General features: G+C 39.9%; 1 protein-coding gene across 13 annotated transcripts in view; it reads right to left on the reverse strand.

Annotated features, from left to right (window-relative positions):
• The window catches only part of PIAS2 (protein inhibitor of activated STAT 2), a 144,821-nt gene that overhangs the window by 33,643 nt on the left and 92,860 nt on the right, over positions 1-18,318 (reverse strand). For 8 of the 13 annotated variants that reach the window (XM_053205551.1, XM_027068911.2, XM_053205542.1 and 5 more), the window contains 2 exons: positions 18,164-18,201; positions 10,622-15,498 (listed from right to left, as the gene is read on the reverse strand). In XM_053205551.1, coding sequence (XP_053061526.1) covers positions 15,316-15,498; positions 18,164-18,201 — 221 coding nt within the window. In that variant the 3' untranslated portion in view covers positions 10,622-15,315. Of the gene's footprint in view, positions 1-5,473; positions 5,606-8,008; positions 15,533-18,163; positions 18,202-18,318 lie in introns of those variants that run through there. The other 5 variants (XM_053205541.1, XM_053205545.1, XM_015069996.3 and 2 more) reach the window with 5 other exon arrangements.

Here is an 18,318-nt window from a genome sequence, read left to right on the forward strand (position 1 = left end):
TGTCTCTGTCTCTCAAAAATAAAATAAACTTAAAAAAATCAATTAATGTAATCCATCACATCAACAGGCTAAAGAAGACAAACACATGGTCACATCCATAGATGCAGAAAAAGCATTTCACTAAATCCAAGACCCATTCATGATAAAAATGCTCAGCAAACTAGGAATAGAGAAGACCTTCCTCAACTTGATGAAGAATATTTACTAAAAATGTACAGTTAACATCATACTTAGTGATCAGAAACTCAAGGCAAGGATGTTAGCTCTTACCACTCCTATTCAGTAGCATACTGGGAGAACCAGCTAAGGCAATAAGATAATAAGGGGTATATAGATTGGGAAGGAAGAAATAAAACTGTCTTTGTTTGCAGATGACATGATTGTTTAGAAAATCCAAAATAATGGACCCAAAACCTCCTGGAACTAATAAGTGATTACAGGAAGGTTCCAGGCTACAAGGTTAATATACAAAAGTCCATTGCTTTCTTATATACCAACAACGAATAATTGGAATTTGAAATAAAAAAACCACAATACTATTAGCACCAAAGGAAAACAAATATTTAGGTATAAATTTAACCAATTATGTATAAAATCTATGTGAATAAAACAATAAAACCCTCATGAAATAAAAGAAGATAAATATATGTATAGACATTCCATGTCTATTTATGTGAATACTCAATATTGTTAAGACGTCAGTTCTTTCCAACTTGATCTATCTATACATTCAACACAGTCACAATCAAAATCCCAGTAAGTTGTAGATACTGAAAAACCGATTCTAAAGTTTATATAGAGGCGGATGACCCAGAATAACCAACACAAAATTGAAGGAGAAGAACAAAGACTGACACTATCCGACTTCAAGACCTAATACAAATCCACAGTACTCAAGACAGTGTGGTATTGGCCAAAGAACAGGCAAATAGATCAACGGGAGAGAATAAGGAGCCTAGATACAGACCCACACAAATACAGTCAACTGCTCCTTTGCAAAGGAGCAAAGGAAAGTCAACAGAGAAAGGATAATCTTTTCAATACATGGTAGTAGAACAGACATCCACATGAAACAAACAAAACAAGAAAAACCCACCCAGACATAGCTTTACACCCTTTGCAAAAGTTAACTCAAAATGAATCACAGACCTAAATATAAAACACAAGGTATAAAACTTCTAGACGATAACAGGAGAAAATCTGGATGATGTTGGATTGGTCACAATGATTCTTTAGATACAACATGAAAACTATGATCCATGAGAGAAAAAAGAAAATTGCTACATTGGACTTCATTAAAATTAAAAACTTCTGCTCTGCCAAAAAACACTGTAAACAGAATAAGAAGACAAGCCACAGACTGGGGAAAGATATTTGCAAAGCATGTATTTGATAAAGGACTGATTTCTAAAACAAACTCTTAATACTCAATAACAAGAAAATGAACAACCCAATTAAAACATGGGCAAAAGATCTGAACTGACATCTCACCAAAGAAGACATACAGATGGCAAATAAGCATATGAGATGATACTTAACATCACACATCATTAGGGAATTAAAACAATGAGATACTGCTATATAGCTATTAAAATGGCTAAAATCCAAAACACTGACAATGTCAAATACTGTCAAAGACGTAGAAAACACAGGGACTCAAATTCATCGCTGGCGGGAATGTAAAATGGTACAGCCGCTTTGGAAGGCAGTTTGACAGTTGCTTATGAAACCTGACATACTCTTACCATCAAGCAGAGGAACCCTATATGCTTGTTACTAAGTGAAAGAAGCAATCTAAAAAGTGTACATACTGAATGATCCAAAACAATATGACATTCTGAAAAAGGCAACGTATGGAGACAGTAAAAAAGATCAGTGGTTGCCAAGGATGAGGGTGGGGGAGAGGGATAAATGGGGGAGCAAAGCGTGCTCATTTTGGTTTAAAAATGGGCAAAGGATCTGAACAGACACTTCTCCAAAGAAGATATACAAATAACCACTGAGCACGTGAAAAGATGATCAACATCATTAGAGAAATGTAAATCAAAACCATAATAGGTAACACGTCAAGCCCACTAGGAAGACTATAAATAAAAAAATAGTAATAAACAAAAAACAGATGTTAGTGAGGATATGAAGAAATCAGAGCCCTGATTTCTTTGTCGGGGCGGGGGGGGGGGGGATTTAAAATGGTGCAACCACTTTGGAAAACAGTCAAAATGTTAAACATGGAGTTACTATACGACCCAGCAATTCCACTCCTGGGTATATACCTAAGAGAAACAAAACATGTCCACATTAACACTTGTACACGAATATTCATAGTACCATAATTCATAATAGCCAAAAGACAGGAATAACCCAAATGTCGATCAACTGGTGGATGGATAAACATAGTATGGCACATCTATACAATAAAACATTATTCAGTCATAAAAAGGAATGAAGTAGAACGTGTTACAACATGCATGAATTTTTACATTTGGGGCTAACTGAAAGAAGTCAATCACAAAGGCCACAGATTTGATGTCCAGAATAGGCAAATATATAGATAGAAAGTAGATTAGTGGTTGCCTAGTGCTGGTGTAATGGATTGGAAAATGAGGGTGGCCGATTGCTAATAGGCATGGAGTTACTTTGTGGGGTGAGAATAATGTTCAAAAATTGACGGTCACACAATTCTGCGAATATACTGGAAACCAATGTTGTACGCTTTAATTGGGTAAACTGTATGGTGTGTGAATTGTATCTGAATAAAGCTGCTACTTAAAAAAAAAACAAAAACAAAAACCTATACCAGACACCATCAGGAAACATGTCATCATGCCCACATCTCTGTGAATGTCATCACAGGAAGCCAGAGAATCCCACATCCACCTAGACTGTCATCCCATTAAGACACGGAACATGCCCCAATAACATCTGCCATTACTTCTCGATCCTCCGTCCCCTCCCCTTGGGCACTCTGCAATTCAGGGTCCATCCATCATCAGCAAAATCCCCTAAATTATCATGCATTATCTGAAATTTCCCTTCAATGTCTTGATCTAGTAGAACCCTGTCTCTCCCCTAAGGACCTTACTTATCCTGCAATACTCTCTAGTGGATGGATGTACCTTCTCTTACTCCTCCCAGTGGAAAGACCAATTACTGCATCCAGATGATTCTCCCTTTCCCCTCCCTGAAAATCGCCAGCTCCCACCGTGGGATTATACCACACCTCCCTGGTGCAGAGTCATCTACAGATCTACAGGTCACTTACCTCACTCCCTGAAGCCAGCCCCTGGCTGAGTGGCTCAGTCCCTCTGTCCCACGCCGTGCCTGTTGTATTTCTTGGTGACCTCAGTATCTGCATGGATGGCCCTTCCAACCCTGGCCTCTCAGTTCCTTCACATCCTCTTCTTTAATAATATTGCCTTTCTCCCCATCCTCAGACCCCTTCTATGAATATACCTCAGCATTAAATATTGCTGGACTCTTGGGGTGCCTGGGTGGCTCAGTCGGTTGAGCGTCCGACTTCGCTCAGGTCATGATCTCATGGTTCGTGAGTTCGAGCCCTGCATGGGGCTCTGTGCTGACAGCTCATAGCCTGGACCCTGCTTCCGATTCTGTGTCTCCCTCTCTCTCTGTCCTTCTCCCCCTCGCGCTCTCTTTCTCTCAAAAATAAATAAACGTTAAAAAAATTTTTTTTTTTTAAAGATTGCCAGACTCTTACCGAAGTGGTCAGTAATCACTGACTTCGCTTCCTCTCCTCCGCTGCCTCGTGAACCCCTCCAGTAGGCTCTTGTTCTTACCACTCTACTGAAACTGCCTTTGTCAGGGTCCCTGATGCCTTCCACATCACTAAATCCAGTGGCCAGAGCTTTTGCTAGACTTTTTGTCCTTTCTCCCCTGAGAGGTACAGGCATGTGATTTAAGAAACAATCAAATCTCAAACAATTATCATCCCTTGAAACGTCTATTAATGAAGCTTTCATGTTAACGGATTGGTAGCAAATTGAAAGAAAACAAATGCGAGACTAAAAATGCAATTTTTTTCTGGGTGAAACATCCATTTCATCATAATTTCAGATCTTTCTTTTACAAGGACTATTATTTTTGTATTCAGAAGAGATATACACATCCCGCTCTCTCCTGCTCCCCCACCTGTGAAATCCTTCTCGGATATCGTTCCGCCATGGCTCCCAGGGAGGAGGGGAGGGATGATGAAACCACGACCAAGGCTACCTATCTATTCAGAATCTGTGATTAACACGGGGGACGCTGAAATTCAAGAACTTTGCAAAAGACAATGAAATCCCATATGAATAGATTGACAGAATCATTCCACACAACCTGAGATTAACCACTGTTAACTCTTTAATAATGTATAGTAGTTCTAGCAATTTGCTGAAGCTCTTTCCTTAGAGATTTCTATTAGCCAACACTTGCTGTATGGCCTTTTGTTATTGTTAGAGAGGGTCAGGGGAGGGGGGGAGCGAGAGAGAGAATCTCAAGCAGGCTCCATGCTCAGCGCAGAGACTAACGCGGGGCTCAATTCCCTGCCTGTGACCATGAGATCATGACCCGAGCAGAAATCAAGAGTCGGATGCTCAACTGACTAAGCCACCCAGGTGCCTGCTGTATGGACTTTTGAGAAAACAAAACATTCTGACATCTTAGTTTTTGTCTGCTTGTTTTTAAATCATAATTTAGACAGTAATCACTCCAGTCAAACACCACAGGAAAAACTTCAGGTTCCATCACTACCCATCAGCAGAGGTCAAGTGGAAAGCCTAGACTTCTTCTCTCACCCCGGGATGGGTGATTGCTAATGGGCAAAGAGTTCCTTTTGGGGGCGATGATAAAGTTGTAAAAAGGTGTGGTCACACAACCGTGAATTTAACAAAAACCAATGAGTTGTACACTTTGAATGAGTGAACTGTGTGGGCTATGTGTTGAATTGTGTCCCCCACAAAAAAAGTTATGCTGGAGTCCTGACCCTCAGTGCCTCAAAATGGGGCCTTATTTGGAGATAGAATCTTTACAAGTAATCAAGTTAAAATGAGGCCATTAATGTGGGCCCTAATCCAATATAAATAGTGTCCTTAGACAGGCATGGAGGGGAGACAATGTGAGGTGACATAGGGTGAAGACGGCCACCAATAAGCCAGAGAGAGACCTGGAGTAGATCCTCCTCAGAGCCCTTAGAGAGGACCAACCCTCCAGACACCCTGACTTCAGACTTACGGCCTCCACATCATGAGAAAATACGTTTCCGTTGTTTAAGTCTCCCCATTTGTGGAACATTTTCACAGCAGCCCTTGCAAACTACAACTATATGTGAATTATGTCTCAATAAACGTTCTACCATAAAACAAACCGTCCGCTATCTACAAGAAACTCACTTCAAAGGTAATGGCATGGGTTGAAAGGAAAACTATTCTAGGCACTTGCAATAGTGTGGTTAAAAAATACCAAAGATTCTAGCCCTCGTGGAAATTACATTCTAGTGGAGTAGTTGAGTGTAACAAGGAATGTGGGTCAAGTGGCTGGGAAAAGCAGTCAACCAAGCAAGGTCACAGCTACATTTGCATTTCCAGGGCAGAGAGAAGAGGAGGAGTTCCTGAAAAAGTCAGAAATAAGAGTTGTGTTGTCACAAAAACCAAGGAATGGAAGGGACTGTGTCAAATGCAGATGTTGACAAGTCAAGTCCAACTTTGACGATTACATGCACGTTTTGACTTCAGTAAGAATAATTTCAGGAGTGTGATGGCAGCTGAGCTTTCATTGTGTCAACTACTTGCCAGCTCCCTCAAGATGTTATTCCTGTCATTCTTCTGTTGCACGAACTTTACCAAAACCCAACCCTGAATAATAGACTTTACCAATGAGCACTGCTGAAAAGTCCTACAGAAAAATGTATGCCATTGCCAAGTCTATTGTCCATTATAGTTACCATTTGTCACTATATAAAATTGTTACAATATTACTGCTTATATTCCCTGTGCTGTATTTTTCATCTCTAACTTGTAACTGGAACTTTGTGCTTCTTAATCCTCCTCGACTGTATCGGCCATGCCGGCACACCCTCCCCTCTGGCAACCACCAGTTTGTTGTATTTGTTTGTTTTTTGGTTTTCTAGATCCCACATGTGAAATCATATGGTATTTTTCCTTCTCTTCTTTCACTTAGTATAATACCTTCTAGGACCTTCCATGCTGCTGCAAATGTAAGATTTTATAATTTTTATGGCTGCATAATATTGGTGTGTGTGTGTGTGTGTGTGTGTGTGTGTATGTACACACTTTATCCATACATCTATTAAATCTATCTGTTGAAAGTCACTTAGGCTGCTTCCATATCTTGGCTATTATAAATAATGCTACAACAAACATAGATGTGCATATATCTTTTTGAATCCGTGTTCTCATTTTCTTCAAGCAAATACCCACAAGTGGAATTGCTGGATCGTATGGTCTTATTTTTGATTTTTTGAAGATCCTCCAAAATGTTTTCCATAGTGGCTGTGCCAATTTACATTCCCATGAACAGTGCACAGAAGTTCCCTTTTCTCCACAGCCTTGCTAACACTTGTTATTTCTATCTCTATTGTCCTTGTATCTCTTGGTTCTCAAAAACATAAAAGCAAAACCATTAGATGAAAACTTCAAACTCTCTGCTATCCAACTGACACACCTGTGTGCATACCCATCCCTCATATGCCTCTGATAGGGATCCCAACTTCTCCCTCTTGCTTAAGAATCTAGATGTACCAATGATCTTGGCCAACCCCTACTGCACCACCCACACTCACCTCTCCCTCTCTACGGACTGCATCCCACTGTCCAGTTAGCACTTAAACAGGAGACTCAAGTTTTTCCCATCTTAAAAAAAAGATTCCCTCAACCATACACTTTTCTGTTGGTAGAGCCTCACCCCGAATCAGAGCCAGCTGCGTTATCTATACTTGCACACTTCATGTCTGTACTTTGCAGTCCTCACTGCAACCTAGATTTACCCTCATCGTGCTGCTGAAATTGTTCTTGGTGAAATGAGTAGATATGGCCTGGTTGAGAAAACCAGGGAAAGAGAGAGATTATCATAACTCTTAAATTCTTAGATAGATGCATATTCACTCCTCCCCCACATTGTACGAGGCTACATCTTCCTAAAGTCAATGGGATTGAAAGCAAGGGGGCATAGTTTAATTAGGTTTTTGTTTACATGAAGCTGTTACAATCAATTAAGTATAGATTCAATCAAACACGGTGTTTCTGAAATTCATTTTTTTTTAATGGATACTTTTTACGTTATAGGAGCTATTAACTCCACTGACTACTCTCTTCTTGAAATACTCTATGGTTTTGGGCTCTCTGGTATCATTCCCGATTTCCTTTCTACCACAGGTGTTTCTTCTCAATCTCCTTGTGTTCCTTTTCTAGAACTTCTCTCACTGACTTCTCTGGTTGGGCTCTTACACCTCCGTGGTTTCAGTACTACCAGTGTGTTTTAGGATACACCTATTGCTCATCTAATGGCATGTGGGCATGACTTCCAGAGACATCTGGAACTGACGTCAACTGATTCTTGTTCCAATTCCAAAGTACAGAGTCCCGTGTTGACTTGGGTCGTTGTTGGCCTTCAGAGACTATAGCTGATAAACCAGAATTACATCTATGATTGTACTGTGTAACTCAGTGCGGTGTACCTGACCGGGATGAGTGGTCCTAAGTACATAGATTACACACAGAATTTCCGCAGTTGTATATACACACAGGAGGCTGTGTCTGCACACATATCCTCAGTGTGCACTGCCCTACCAGTTCCCCATTCCCGGGACTTTTCCCTCTAAGATTCTGGAGTCTAGGTCACTGCACTGACTTCCTCCCAAATCCCAAGCACCTGTCACCTCCACCTTCTGCCCCAAATGTGCACCTCCTCGTTTTCCTCTCTTGGTGAACGTCTGCTGCTTGCGTATTAAATCAGTTCCAGTCAGCACAAGTCAAGTACAAACGGTTACCCACCATTTCTTCATTTACGAATATTTATTGAGCACCTACTTTGCACCACACACCTTGTTAGGCTCTGGGATGCAAGTGAAAGGAGATCACCCCTGCCCTCACGGAGCTTACAATCTAGTAAGGGAAACAGACAACACACAGTGAACCAACACGTAAAATAAGCACAGGTTGTGGCAAGTGCCATGTAGAATTATAAATGGGGTGATGTGTTAGGAAATACGTACTGTTTAGGCAGAACGACCACGGACGGCCTGGGGTGGCAGAAGCTGGACTTGAAGCCCACCTCCCCACTCATGAGGGGGCCACAGGCAAGTCACTCAGCCTCTCACGATGTGTTCGCACACTTGTAAAATGGAGACCATTGTACCAAACTCAACGAACGCTGCTGTTAATGACCGTGAGAACACCTCCACCCTTCGCGCGTCTTTACAGGGCCCTTCACGATTTCTTGCATTCCTAATACTCCTTAGCAGACGTCCAGCTATTCTGAACATTTGCCATTGTCTTGACAGCTCCTCCACTCCCATGGTCCTACTTGTGCGACACGGCCATGAAATCAATTCGTGGCCCCGTCTACACGCTACTGCAGCACCCTGTATTTTGCCTTGTACCACTGCACTGTAATCTCCCTACTTCACTCATCTTCACTCTACTCAAGCGCAGCTTTGGTGAAGAGGATCTCTCCTGTGTTCTGAGAACCTGATATAATGCCTGGCATGTAACAATACCACCTAATATTGGATAACTGAGATTTTGTTGGCCAAAAGCAGCGGTAGAGAGGTGAAAGGCAGGCAGGAAAGAGGAAGTGTGATGGAGGAAGGTCCTGAGGATGACAAAAGGAGACAAGAGTCAAAAAGCCAATGTGGCTGAATTGGCCTTTGGGCCCACCTCATCCTCAGACTGGAATGAAGGAGAATGAAAGTGGGCACACATGGAGACAAAATCGTGTTGACATACTGAATCTTCTGAGTGCATCAGGAAGTAAGGTCATCTGCAGACACAGGTGCGGTTTGAGAGTAGTCACACTTGTGATAATTGATGAGAATGGGCAAAAGGAACATGCGATGTCAAATCAAAGGATGAATAGATGACCCTGAAGGAGGGGTCTGAGGATATGTTTGTGGCTGTAATAATGAAGGAGGAGCCTTAGACAAGAAATACAGAGAAAATACAAGGGGTGAGATGGTGAGATAGTGGCCGGACATTTCAGTGGAAGAAACTGGAGGTAACCAAAAATCTTACAGGCTAGACTGTTGAATGGATCATCCATCAAAACGTTGAAGACTAACTACAAAGTCAGAGACGGCAAGAAACACGGTGAGTCAGGAAGCGACGCCTTCAGCAAATCCAAGGTCACGATCAGGTTCCTTGGTAAGAGTAGAAGTACTAACAGTATAACCTTGGCATGGGCTACAAATGGGGCATATTTTTGTCAGAGGCCTTGGGAAAAATTATTTAGAAACTGTAACAGAGAAAGGGCAGCAACCACCCACCTCTTTAAGTTACGTGGAATGTGAGTGAACACAGCCCACACTGACGAGAGGTGCAGGGTATGGGTGACAAGGCAGTGAAGGGAAAAATCCAAAGAAAAGGCTGAGACGCCGTGAGCATGGTTTAGCAAATAGGGTTGATGGGCAACTGGGAGTGACCAGAATACCTACAGAATGAAGGCAAGTGGATGAAATGGCAGATGAAGGAAGGCTGCACATCTTAAAAGACTGCAGAAAAGCAAACATGAGCTTCGTGGACCCTTCCCTTTTGAAATCTCATGCTTACCATCAAACTCACGGTCTTTCCTAAACGACTATGCCCATTCTAACTGCCTCCTGTCTCTGTAAACAGCACCATTACCCTGGTTATCCAGGCTTGAGAAACAGACTCAGCCCCTACTCCTGTATCTATTCATGACACTGAATCTTGAGTCTTCCTTTGAAATGGCTCCAGTGTCCTCCTTCTATATTCCTGGGGCCATCACCTAAAATCAGTTCTCATGATCTTATGTCTAGATTCCCAAATAGCCTGATTAATGTCACTTCCATTTAATGAGGGCTTTTGATGTAGGTCCGTTTAAGACTTCCAAGTCCACTGAGAAACTTTCCTAAATCTAGTCCTTCATCTGTTAAATGTGGACAATACCTCTTTCCTTTGAAGGGCTATTGTAAGGAATAAGACACTTTTGTAAAATTCTTAGCACAACGTAGGTTAAGAATTCTTGATTTCTGAAAAGTTGATCACGAGCCCTTTGAAGCCTGGGACCAGATCTTTTATTCTACTCTATCCCATAAACACTTATAAAACATACTGAATATCTGAATAGTTTGACAAAGGCCAAAATAAGAGGCATATTCTATTTTATAACACAATATTCTTCTTCACGTAAGAGTTAAGCTTTGAGAACACAAGATGAAGGAAGCTTTAAAAGCCATTCTGAAATAAAAAGCAGTTTGGGAAATTATGTGGCATGCCAATCAAGAAAATAACACACCTTGAACATCTGAGGAAGCAATGTTTTTCTTACGCCAGAGCTGCCCTTAGAACACCAAGATGCCATTGGAAACACAAAAGAACACAAAGTGAAACAAGCAAAATTTGGCCCTGCTTTCATTGTTTAGCCTTACCACTCTTCCAGTTTGGTTTGGACTGCCTTGGGCTCAGGAGATCCTACTGGCTTTGGGGAGCTCAGAAAACCCAAAATGGAGCCTACAGAAAGGAAAAAAGAAAGCTGGCTACTAAGGGCTGGCCCTAGGCACAAATGCTTTATTAAAAAAAAACCGTCAAGACTTTCTAACTAGGATGGAAAATACAGTCTTACAATGGACTTTCACAGGGCAAGTAAAACTATGTGAAAAATTACTTGGATATCTTAGGCAGGTGTTTCTGGAACATGTCAGGTAGAGGTAGTTGAAACTGACACAGCCGGGGAACATCTTTGCCAACCATTTCCAAATCAGCCCCCGCTCACCAGGGTGGGGAGGGTTGAGGGTCATAGTGTGGACGCCGGCACTAAGGTAAACGGTGCATATTCTTGAAAAATATGGTTAAAGGGTTCTTCTCATATCATATGGTTGGAGGACAAATCAGTAAAATCATTTGGAAAAGTGGCATGAGTCAAGAACTACAAAAGCGTTCATATCCTCGACCCAGAAATTCCACCTCTAGTAATTCGCCCTAAGGAAATAATTTATGCACAAAGACATTTGCTGTAACTTTATGAGATGCAATCTAAAATGCCCCATGGGGAAAGGTTACACAAATCGTGGCATATCCATACAATGGAATATCAAGCAATTAATAAGAGTTGACAGTTTTTAATGACATGTAGACTGAGGAAAAAACCAAGATACAAATTATACCGAGAATGAATAAACCTATGTAAAAACATGTACAAGAAGCAAAGAGACCGGCAAGAATATGCAAAAATATCAAAGGGTTTTTTTTTCTTGGGTGATGTAATACAAGCAATTATTATTTTTCTTTATAAGCCTTCTGTATTGTCTAAAATTTCCAAAATGAGTGTGTATTACTGGCATAGACAAAAAAAAACCCCAAACATTATTGAATCAAGGATTAAAGAAGAATGGGCATTTTTATACAGCTTTATTTGTTCTGCTAGGAATTGGGAGTGTGGCTCCTAATAACAAAAAAAGGGGGCCTACAAACCATTCATGTGACAGGAGCATCAGACTAAAAACAAAAACAAAAACAAAAAATGTCAGAGAACTTCTTAAATTGTTTTCCCCAAGTTTCACCATATTCATGTGGAACTACAGCAGAAAAGATGGTGAAGAGGGCCAAGCCAGCAATCACTGATCTTAATGACAGTTCCCACAGCACGTGGATCCAGGGCCACAAAACACATCAGACCCAAGTTTAAATGGCGCGCTGTTCTGCATTTTTCAAAATGAAAAAAAATTTGGAAAACAAGTGTTTACTTAAAAAAAAAAAAAAGAGGAGAAAAAGTAAATAGTTAAGCGCTTTTGTACCAATTAGGGGCTAGAGAGAAATAAAAAGCATATTTGAGAATTAAACTAATGGTTTGTAAGAATTAAATTTACTGAAAAAGACAAAACGTAACTAATGAATACTTATTAGCAGAAGAAAAACAAACAAACTTGGTTACTAAGTGACACGTGTCCAGGACTGGTCTGAAGGCAGAATGCCCGAAAGGTCTAATCTCAAAGTCAAAATAGTCTCTGTTGAACACCATTCCACCTACAGTCCAACATTTTAACCTTTCTTCAAACTCTTTAAGATTCTACCCTAGAGAAACTTGTTTTACACCAAGAGTTATATGGCTCAACTTACTTACGCTGTTACAACCCTCACCTAATCATAGTATTTTCATCCTAGCTTTCCTGAAGCACGTTCTAAGATAAGTGCCACATAACCTGAATTTAGCTCTATTATTTCATTTGGCCATCTAATTATCCTATGACAGTGCCAAGGATTTTTACCTTCTGGGCAGAAATGGACATAAAATCCTAAAGCGGCTCACCTTAGGGTCAGAAAGTTTGTGAATGTCAGCAGAGCTTAGCTGTGAAGCTATATTCAGCACTGATTACAGTGTCAAGAGTCACCAAAGGCAAGAAAAGCCCTTCCCATTTCTACACAGGAATAAAGACCAAAACTATAGGTTGCCTCAGTGTTTGTAAGAGGAGACTAGAAGCTGCAGTTCCCTTCCTTAAACAAGATAGTCCACATAATCACTGGTTGGCTGACAGCTAAGACAATGGCCTCTGAAACTGTATTACACTTGGTTAAGCAGAAATCTGGGCAAGCAAAACACACTGCTGAAAAGTCAGGGTCTCAGTAAAAGTATTTGGTGACCATACTAAAAAAAAAAACAAAAATGCAAATGAAAAGAAACCATAATGGCTTAATGGATCATGCTGTCGTCATAAGGCAAAAGCATAAAGAAAAGTACTCACCTTCAAAGATAACACACTAAAAGCCCAATCTTAAGATTACAAACTTAAAAATGTGTTTTTAAAAACATTAGTTGCCTGTATAAATTAAAATCTTCTATGTAATTTCAGTGTAAAGCACCAAAAAGGAACACTAAAACTGTTCACATAAAATAGTAGAAAAGGAAACAAAGCAAAACTATAAAAGCACAGAGGTATTGGTTACAAGAACCAAGTACATAAATGAACTTCTACGAGTGTTTCCATTTACCTTATAAAACTCTAGTAGATTAAATGGGGGAGGGGGAGTCTCAGAATCTACAGGGTAGCAAAATGGTAACAAATATACATCATTTATTTATTAACAAATTATACCACACAAATGAGGGTTACGTTTTCTATCTGATTACAGAGTGAACAGAAATCGCGTCTGTCTTTCGAGCAGCAACAGAAAATTTTACTAAAAGAAATTCCCTACCTGGACCAAAAGATTGTAACACGGACTGGAGATCTGATGACTAAGCAAGTAAAATGGCCACCATGGCGCAACCCGGGCGGGGAGACGTGGTTTTGTTTCTACGCTTTAATGGGAAGCAGCTCTCCAAAAGGGGGTAACACATTAAGTAAAGGGAAGATGTAGCCAAAGGGGGGGATGATGTAAGAAAATCACATGAAATTAAGTCTGTTTACAAAGAGAGCAGTGGCCCTGAAAACTTGAGGTGGTGTTGAGAGGGAAAAAAAAAAAAAAGAAAAAGAAAACAAACAAACCAAAAAACCCACAAAACAACAGAACAAAACAAACCCAAGCAGTGACAAATCAGCTTCTGGGAGTTACACCAGCCCTGAAGTAATGCGACTGTGTCCCTAGTCTAACTGACATTGGGAGACTCTTCATCTGGGTAATTTGGTTTGAGAAATCAGTTAGATTAAGTCATTTTTAAAAAGGGTTTTATTTTTCAAACAGACACAGCTAGGGAGAGAAAGCTAAACATGAAGTATTAATTCCTTGAGACCTCAAAAACTTAGGAAGCCAAATGAAACAAAGGGAAATAGAAAATTTGGATAGAAATGTTTCTCTAAGGGTAAAACTCAGTCTCCTGAGGTTTTTAAAATCAAGCACATTCTGAATGAGTGGTTTTCAAAGTGGGCTATAGGCCACTCTCCCCAAACCTTCGTTACTCAAATTCAAACATTTCTAATTCTGTTTGTCCTTCATGGTATCAGGAAAGATTGCCTTTTAAAAAAAAGTAAAAGGAAATCTGATGCAGTCCCCATGCCTTGCTATTGTTTGTGTTTTCTTTACGTTTGAAAATCATCACAGACACTGAAACTGTATTGGTGAGAAATAAAACCAGGGTCGTAAACCATATTTGCATTCTTAGTGTTAGTAAAATCTGAAAAGGTTCAACAAGTATTTGTGTTATTCTATAAAATAAATGAGCCAAAGAAGTTCCTAGGAAGAGATTAAACTCTTGCTATTCCCGCCGCCCCCCAATCTGGTCTTCTGCTGCCTCAAAGCTCTCGATATTTCTGGTCAGTGTGAACAAAATTCTAATGAACATTCTAGCCACATGTTACTCCAAAAACATTTCACTCAATATTCAACGGCTGCATAGAATTTCTTTTTCGAGAAGGCAAGCCCAATTTTATAGAGATCTCTAGAATGAGCATGTACAATTACCAAAAATAACACACGTTATGTCAGGGCAAAATCTGCATAGCGTTCTTTAGTACTATCATTGATAAAGAGCAGCCAAGTCCCAGAACTTTCCTCTGCAATTGCTAGCAAACAACATCAAAGTGTAAATGACAACCAGGGAAAATACACAACACAGGCCATTTCTCTTTGATGGCTGATATCAGGAAGAAAAGAGGAACCCAAGCTGTGGCCACTTAGCAGGGTTTCATTACTTCAATGAAATGGAACAAATCTCCGTGGAAAGGACTCATTCAGCAAACACGACTTCCTTCCATGTATCTTGCCTTCACATCAGGTTAAACAGAAGTTGCTGTCATTTTAGAATCACTGATTACATCTTTTTAGTTAGAAAAAAGTTTACTTGAATATTTACATAATTTTATTGCTGTTTATTACAACAAAAAAAATTTTTAACCGATGTGTATGCAGAATCCATCCAGTAACACATGAAACTGAAATCCATCTCTCGAGAAGATACAGTTATGGCCGAATGTATCTGATGCTCAGTACAGCATGAGTAAGAAAAATCCTTGCATGTCATTTGGTTCTTGCTGTAGTCATCTGCGTTCATCTCAGAAAGCAAAAGAATCCATTTGACGTTTCAATAAATAGCAAAGTAACCGTTACAAAAAAAAATAGCTTCCACGGACCAGAGATCCAAGAAAGAACAGTTTTGATGAATGATTCCTAGAATCGAGGGAGTCCTCCTTTAGTCCAATGAGATGATGTCAGGAATGTTACTTCCACTGCTGGTTATGACCCCTGTCTCACTCCTGCTGCTGGATGAACTAACATGAGTACTGCTTTCATGGGGGCTGGTGGTGGTGACAGACGTACTGCTTGCTGTTAAGGGTGAGGTGAGACTATCCAAAAACATAGGAGGACAGTACTGCTTGAAACAAACAATGATGCCGATGAGGAAGAGGCTACATTGGTTTTAAATAAAGAGACTAGAAATTGTTAGATATGCATAAGTGATAGCCACATATTTAAATCCTAGTGGGATTTAGAATTTCTCAAAACTTCACATCTTCGGATGGAAGGTGGTATGATTTTAGCTATTTTACTGTTTAGTGAGTGCAGCATATTTTTGATTCTCTCAAGTCTTGCAGAATTTGTAGACCAAGTATACAGGTCCAAGTACAAAATGTCAACAACTACTAAGATTATTTAATAGTAAATACTGGCCCCACCATTATGACTCATACTTAACCTCAAAAAGAATTTGCTCACTAAATGCATTTATGCCAGCTTTAAAGCACATCATAAAGGCTACAATATTTATTTCTAATGGCATTAAGCAAAAATGCTAGTACAAAATTCAATAATTCTTTTAAAATTTAGTGTCAATCAGACTCTTTAGCAAGAATTTTAAGACTGATCAACTCAACAGTACCACTTGAATCCTTTAGACGTACATGAAATGATACCTGTGTAATCAGGAAGAGAGCATTCATTCTAAAACAGAGACCATACAGTAGCTAACTACCACAGGATACTCAGAACAGAGAATTATCCCACATAATCACAAAATTTGGGGATAAATCTGAAAGGAGATATAATCTTCCTTGTGGGGCTTGATACTGCCCCCCTTCAAGAATTCCGATTTCAAGTCTCCTTACCATCTTGATCGCTGACTCTCAAATTCAAACCTGAAGTTTTAACACTATAATATCGTCCAAGAGGAGTAGAGAGACAAGAGCTAAATACCGCCACGAAAATATTTAATGTGAGAAACAGCAGCACCGACTAATTTTAGTAAAATAAGTGAGGACCAGTTATATACAAGAGGAGGAGTCCTAAAAATTTGTGTTCAGATCAACTATTTGAAAAAAGATCAGTAAGAATATTCAATCAATGGTATCAATTCTATAAAGTATTCCAGCCTATCGTTAGAGATACTAAGTTACCAAACAGTAACTTAAAACTGAAGTTTTTTTCACTACACGATCTTCCAAAAAATCTTAAAATGGCAACGACAGCCCCAGGCTCACGCTGCCAATCAGTGGAAGAGCAACGACCGAAATGTAGGCCGCCTGACAGAAAAAGTAGTTCAGTGTTTAGCATGGGTAACGGTCTTGGTTCATCCATAAAATAAACGTCATACACAAAGAGATCAAAGGGATACTGGTTAAGGGGGGAGAGCGTTTCGGGTGCTCTAAAGAGAGTAGACTTCTAAGGCATTAAACTTCTTTAAAATTGAATCAATTCTGATTTTCCGCTAAACAATCTGGAAAAAAGCCCAGAAACTTACATTTTATTTCTACTTCCTCTCAGGCAGTTTTTGACTGTCTAGTAGTAAAAAGGTACTCTCTTCATTTATAAGATGAACGCTTGATACCACAGTTCTGCTATCAATAGGCTCTACGAATTCTTGTCATACTCAGGGTGCAGCCATTTTACCTCTAACCATGTGTATCTAACCACGTGTATTGGCACGTATCTGCACAAAGGACAAAGGGCCTAAGGGGGGTACTATGGAGGTAAAGGAGGACAAATCTAAGGATTTTAAGGAAAACGGAAGGCACAACCTTACCCTTCTACTGGCTTATCAAATAAGTTAGCCTGACACTAAGGATGCCAAATAGCACTATGAAATCAAAATCCTATGGGTTCTAAGATCATTTTTTAGAAGGGTGGTTCTCTTAAGATTCAGTAATATTTCAAGCCTGAAGAATGCATTTCCTAGAAAGATGTATAGATACTTTTGCTATAGAATCTACTAATGTAACAGAGTTGACTCAGAGTGAGAAGAAATTCCTCACTCTGCACACGTTATCCTGGGCCCAAATTTCCAGTGTTGCTTGCGTGATCAGATACAGAGTACGGACACAGGAGGCCGGTATAAGACTTGTGGTTAGCGGCCTCTGCAGCCTATGAAGCAGTGCTCTGTGGGTCTTCCTCTGGCCCTCCCTACCTGCAACAATTCTCCCAAAGTCACTCTCTGCTTCACTTTCCCCATGCCTTCCCCCCCCCCCCCCCCCCCCCCCCGTTCTGCCTCTGATATATACGTCCGTCAGTCCACGTTTACTATTGGGTCCCTGGGATCCTCGAGTTTCTTACTGCTGACAGAGAAAACCGGAATGATCGGTTTATAGCAACTTTGGATTGGGGCATCCCCAAAGTCTGTATCTGACGGCCTTTAAAAACAAGGAAGAATCAAGCTAATGATTCAGGACTATTGAATCAGCTTCCGCTATTTTCTATGCATAGAATGAGTGCTTCACAGATAATCTCTGAAATTTTAACTTCCAGTCATCAGCACTGCTTCCCCTCACTTTAATCACCCAAATGCTTGTAAGAAATGCTAACTGATTCTGAAAACTAAATAAAATATAACTAAAAATTCAGGTATTAAGTCAAAATATCATAAATTTAAAAATAGCAACTGTAGTCCTCCAAATAAAATTGTGAAATATTTACATAGAAATTCCTTTCCATCAAGTTAAGTAACTGCAAGTTGACTGTCCTGATTTTATGCAACTGGTCATTTTTTAGTTAGTATGACATAACCAACAATCAAATACAAATTAGTTGCTTAAATTCAGGATACATACCTGGGGATCAACTGGAATAAGGGAAAGAAAATCCAAACCTAAAACAAAAATGTTTTGTTAATAGTTGTCTCATAGTTTGGAGACAAGAATTATTTCCCCAAATCATTTTGTATTTATCATGAGTCATAGAACATTTGGGGTAAGTGCTTACCATT

This window comes from Acinonyx jubatus, chromosome D3, assembly GCF_027475565.1.
Source record: "Acinonyx jubatus isolate Ajub_Pintada_27869175 chromosome D3, VMU_Ajub_asm_v1.0, whole genome shotgun sequence".
In the NCBI taxonomy this organism is placed as follows: Eukaryota; Metazoa; Chordata; class Mammalia; order Carnivora; family Felidae; genus Acinonyx; species Acinonyx jubatus.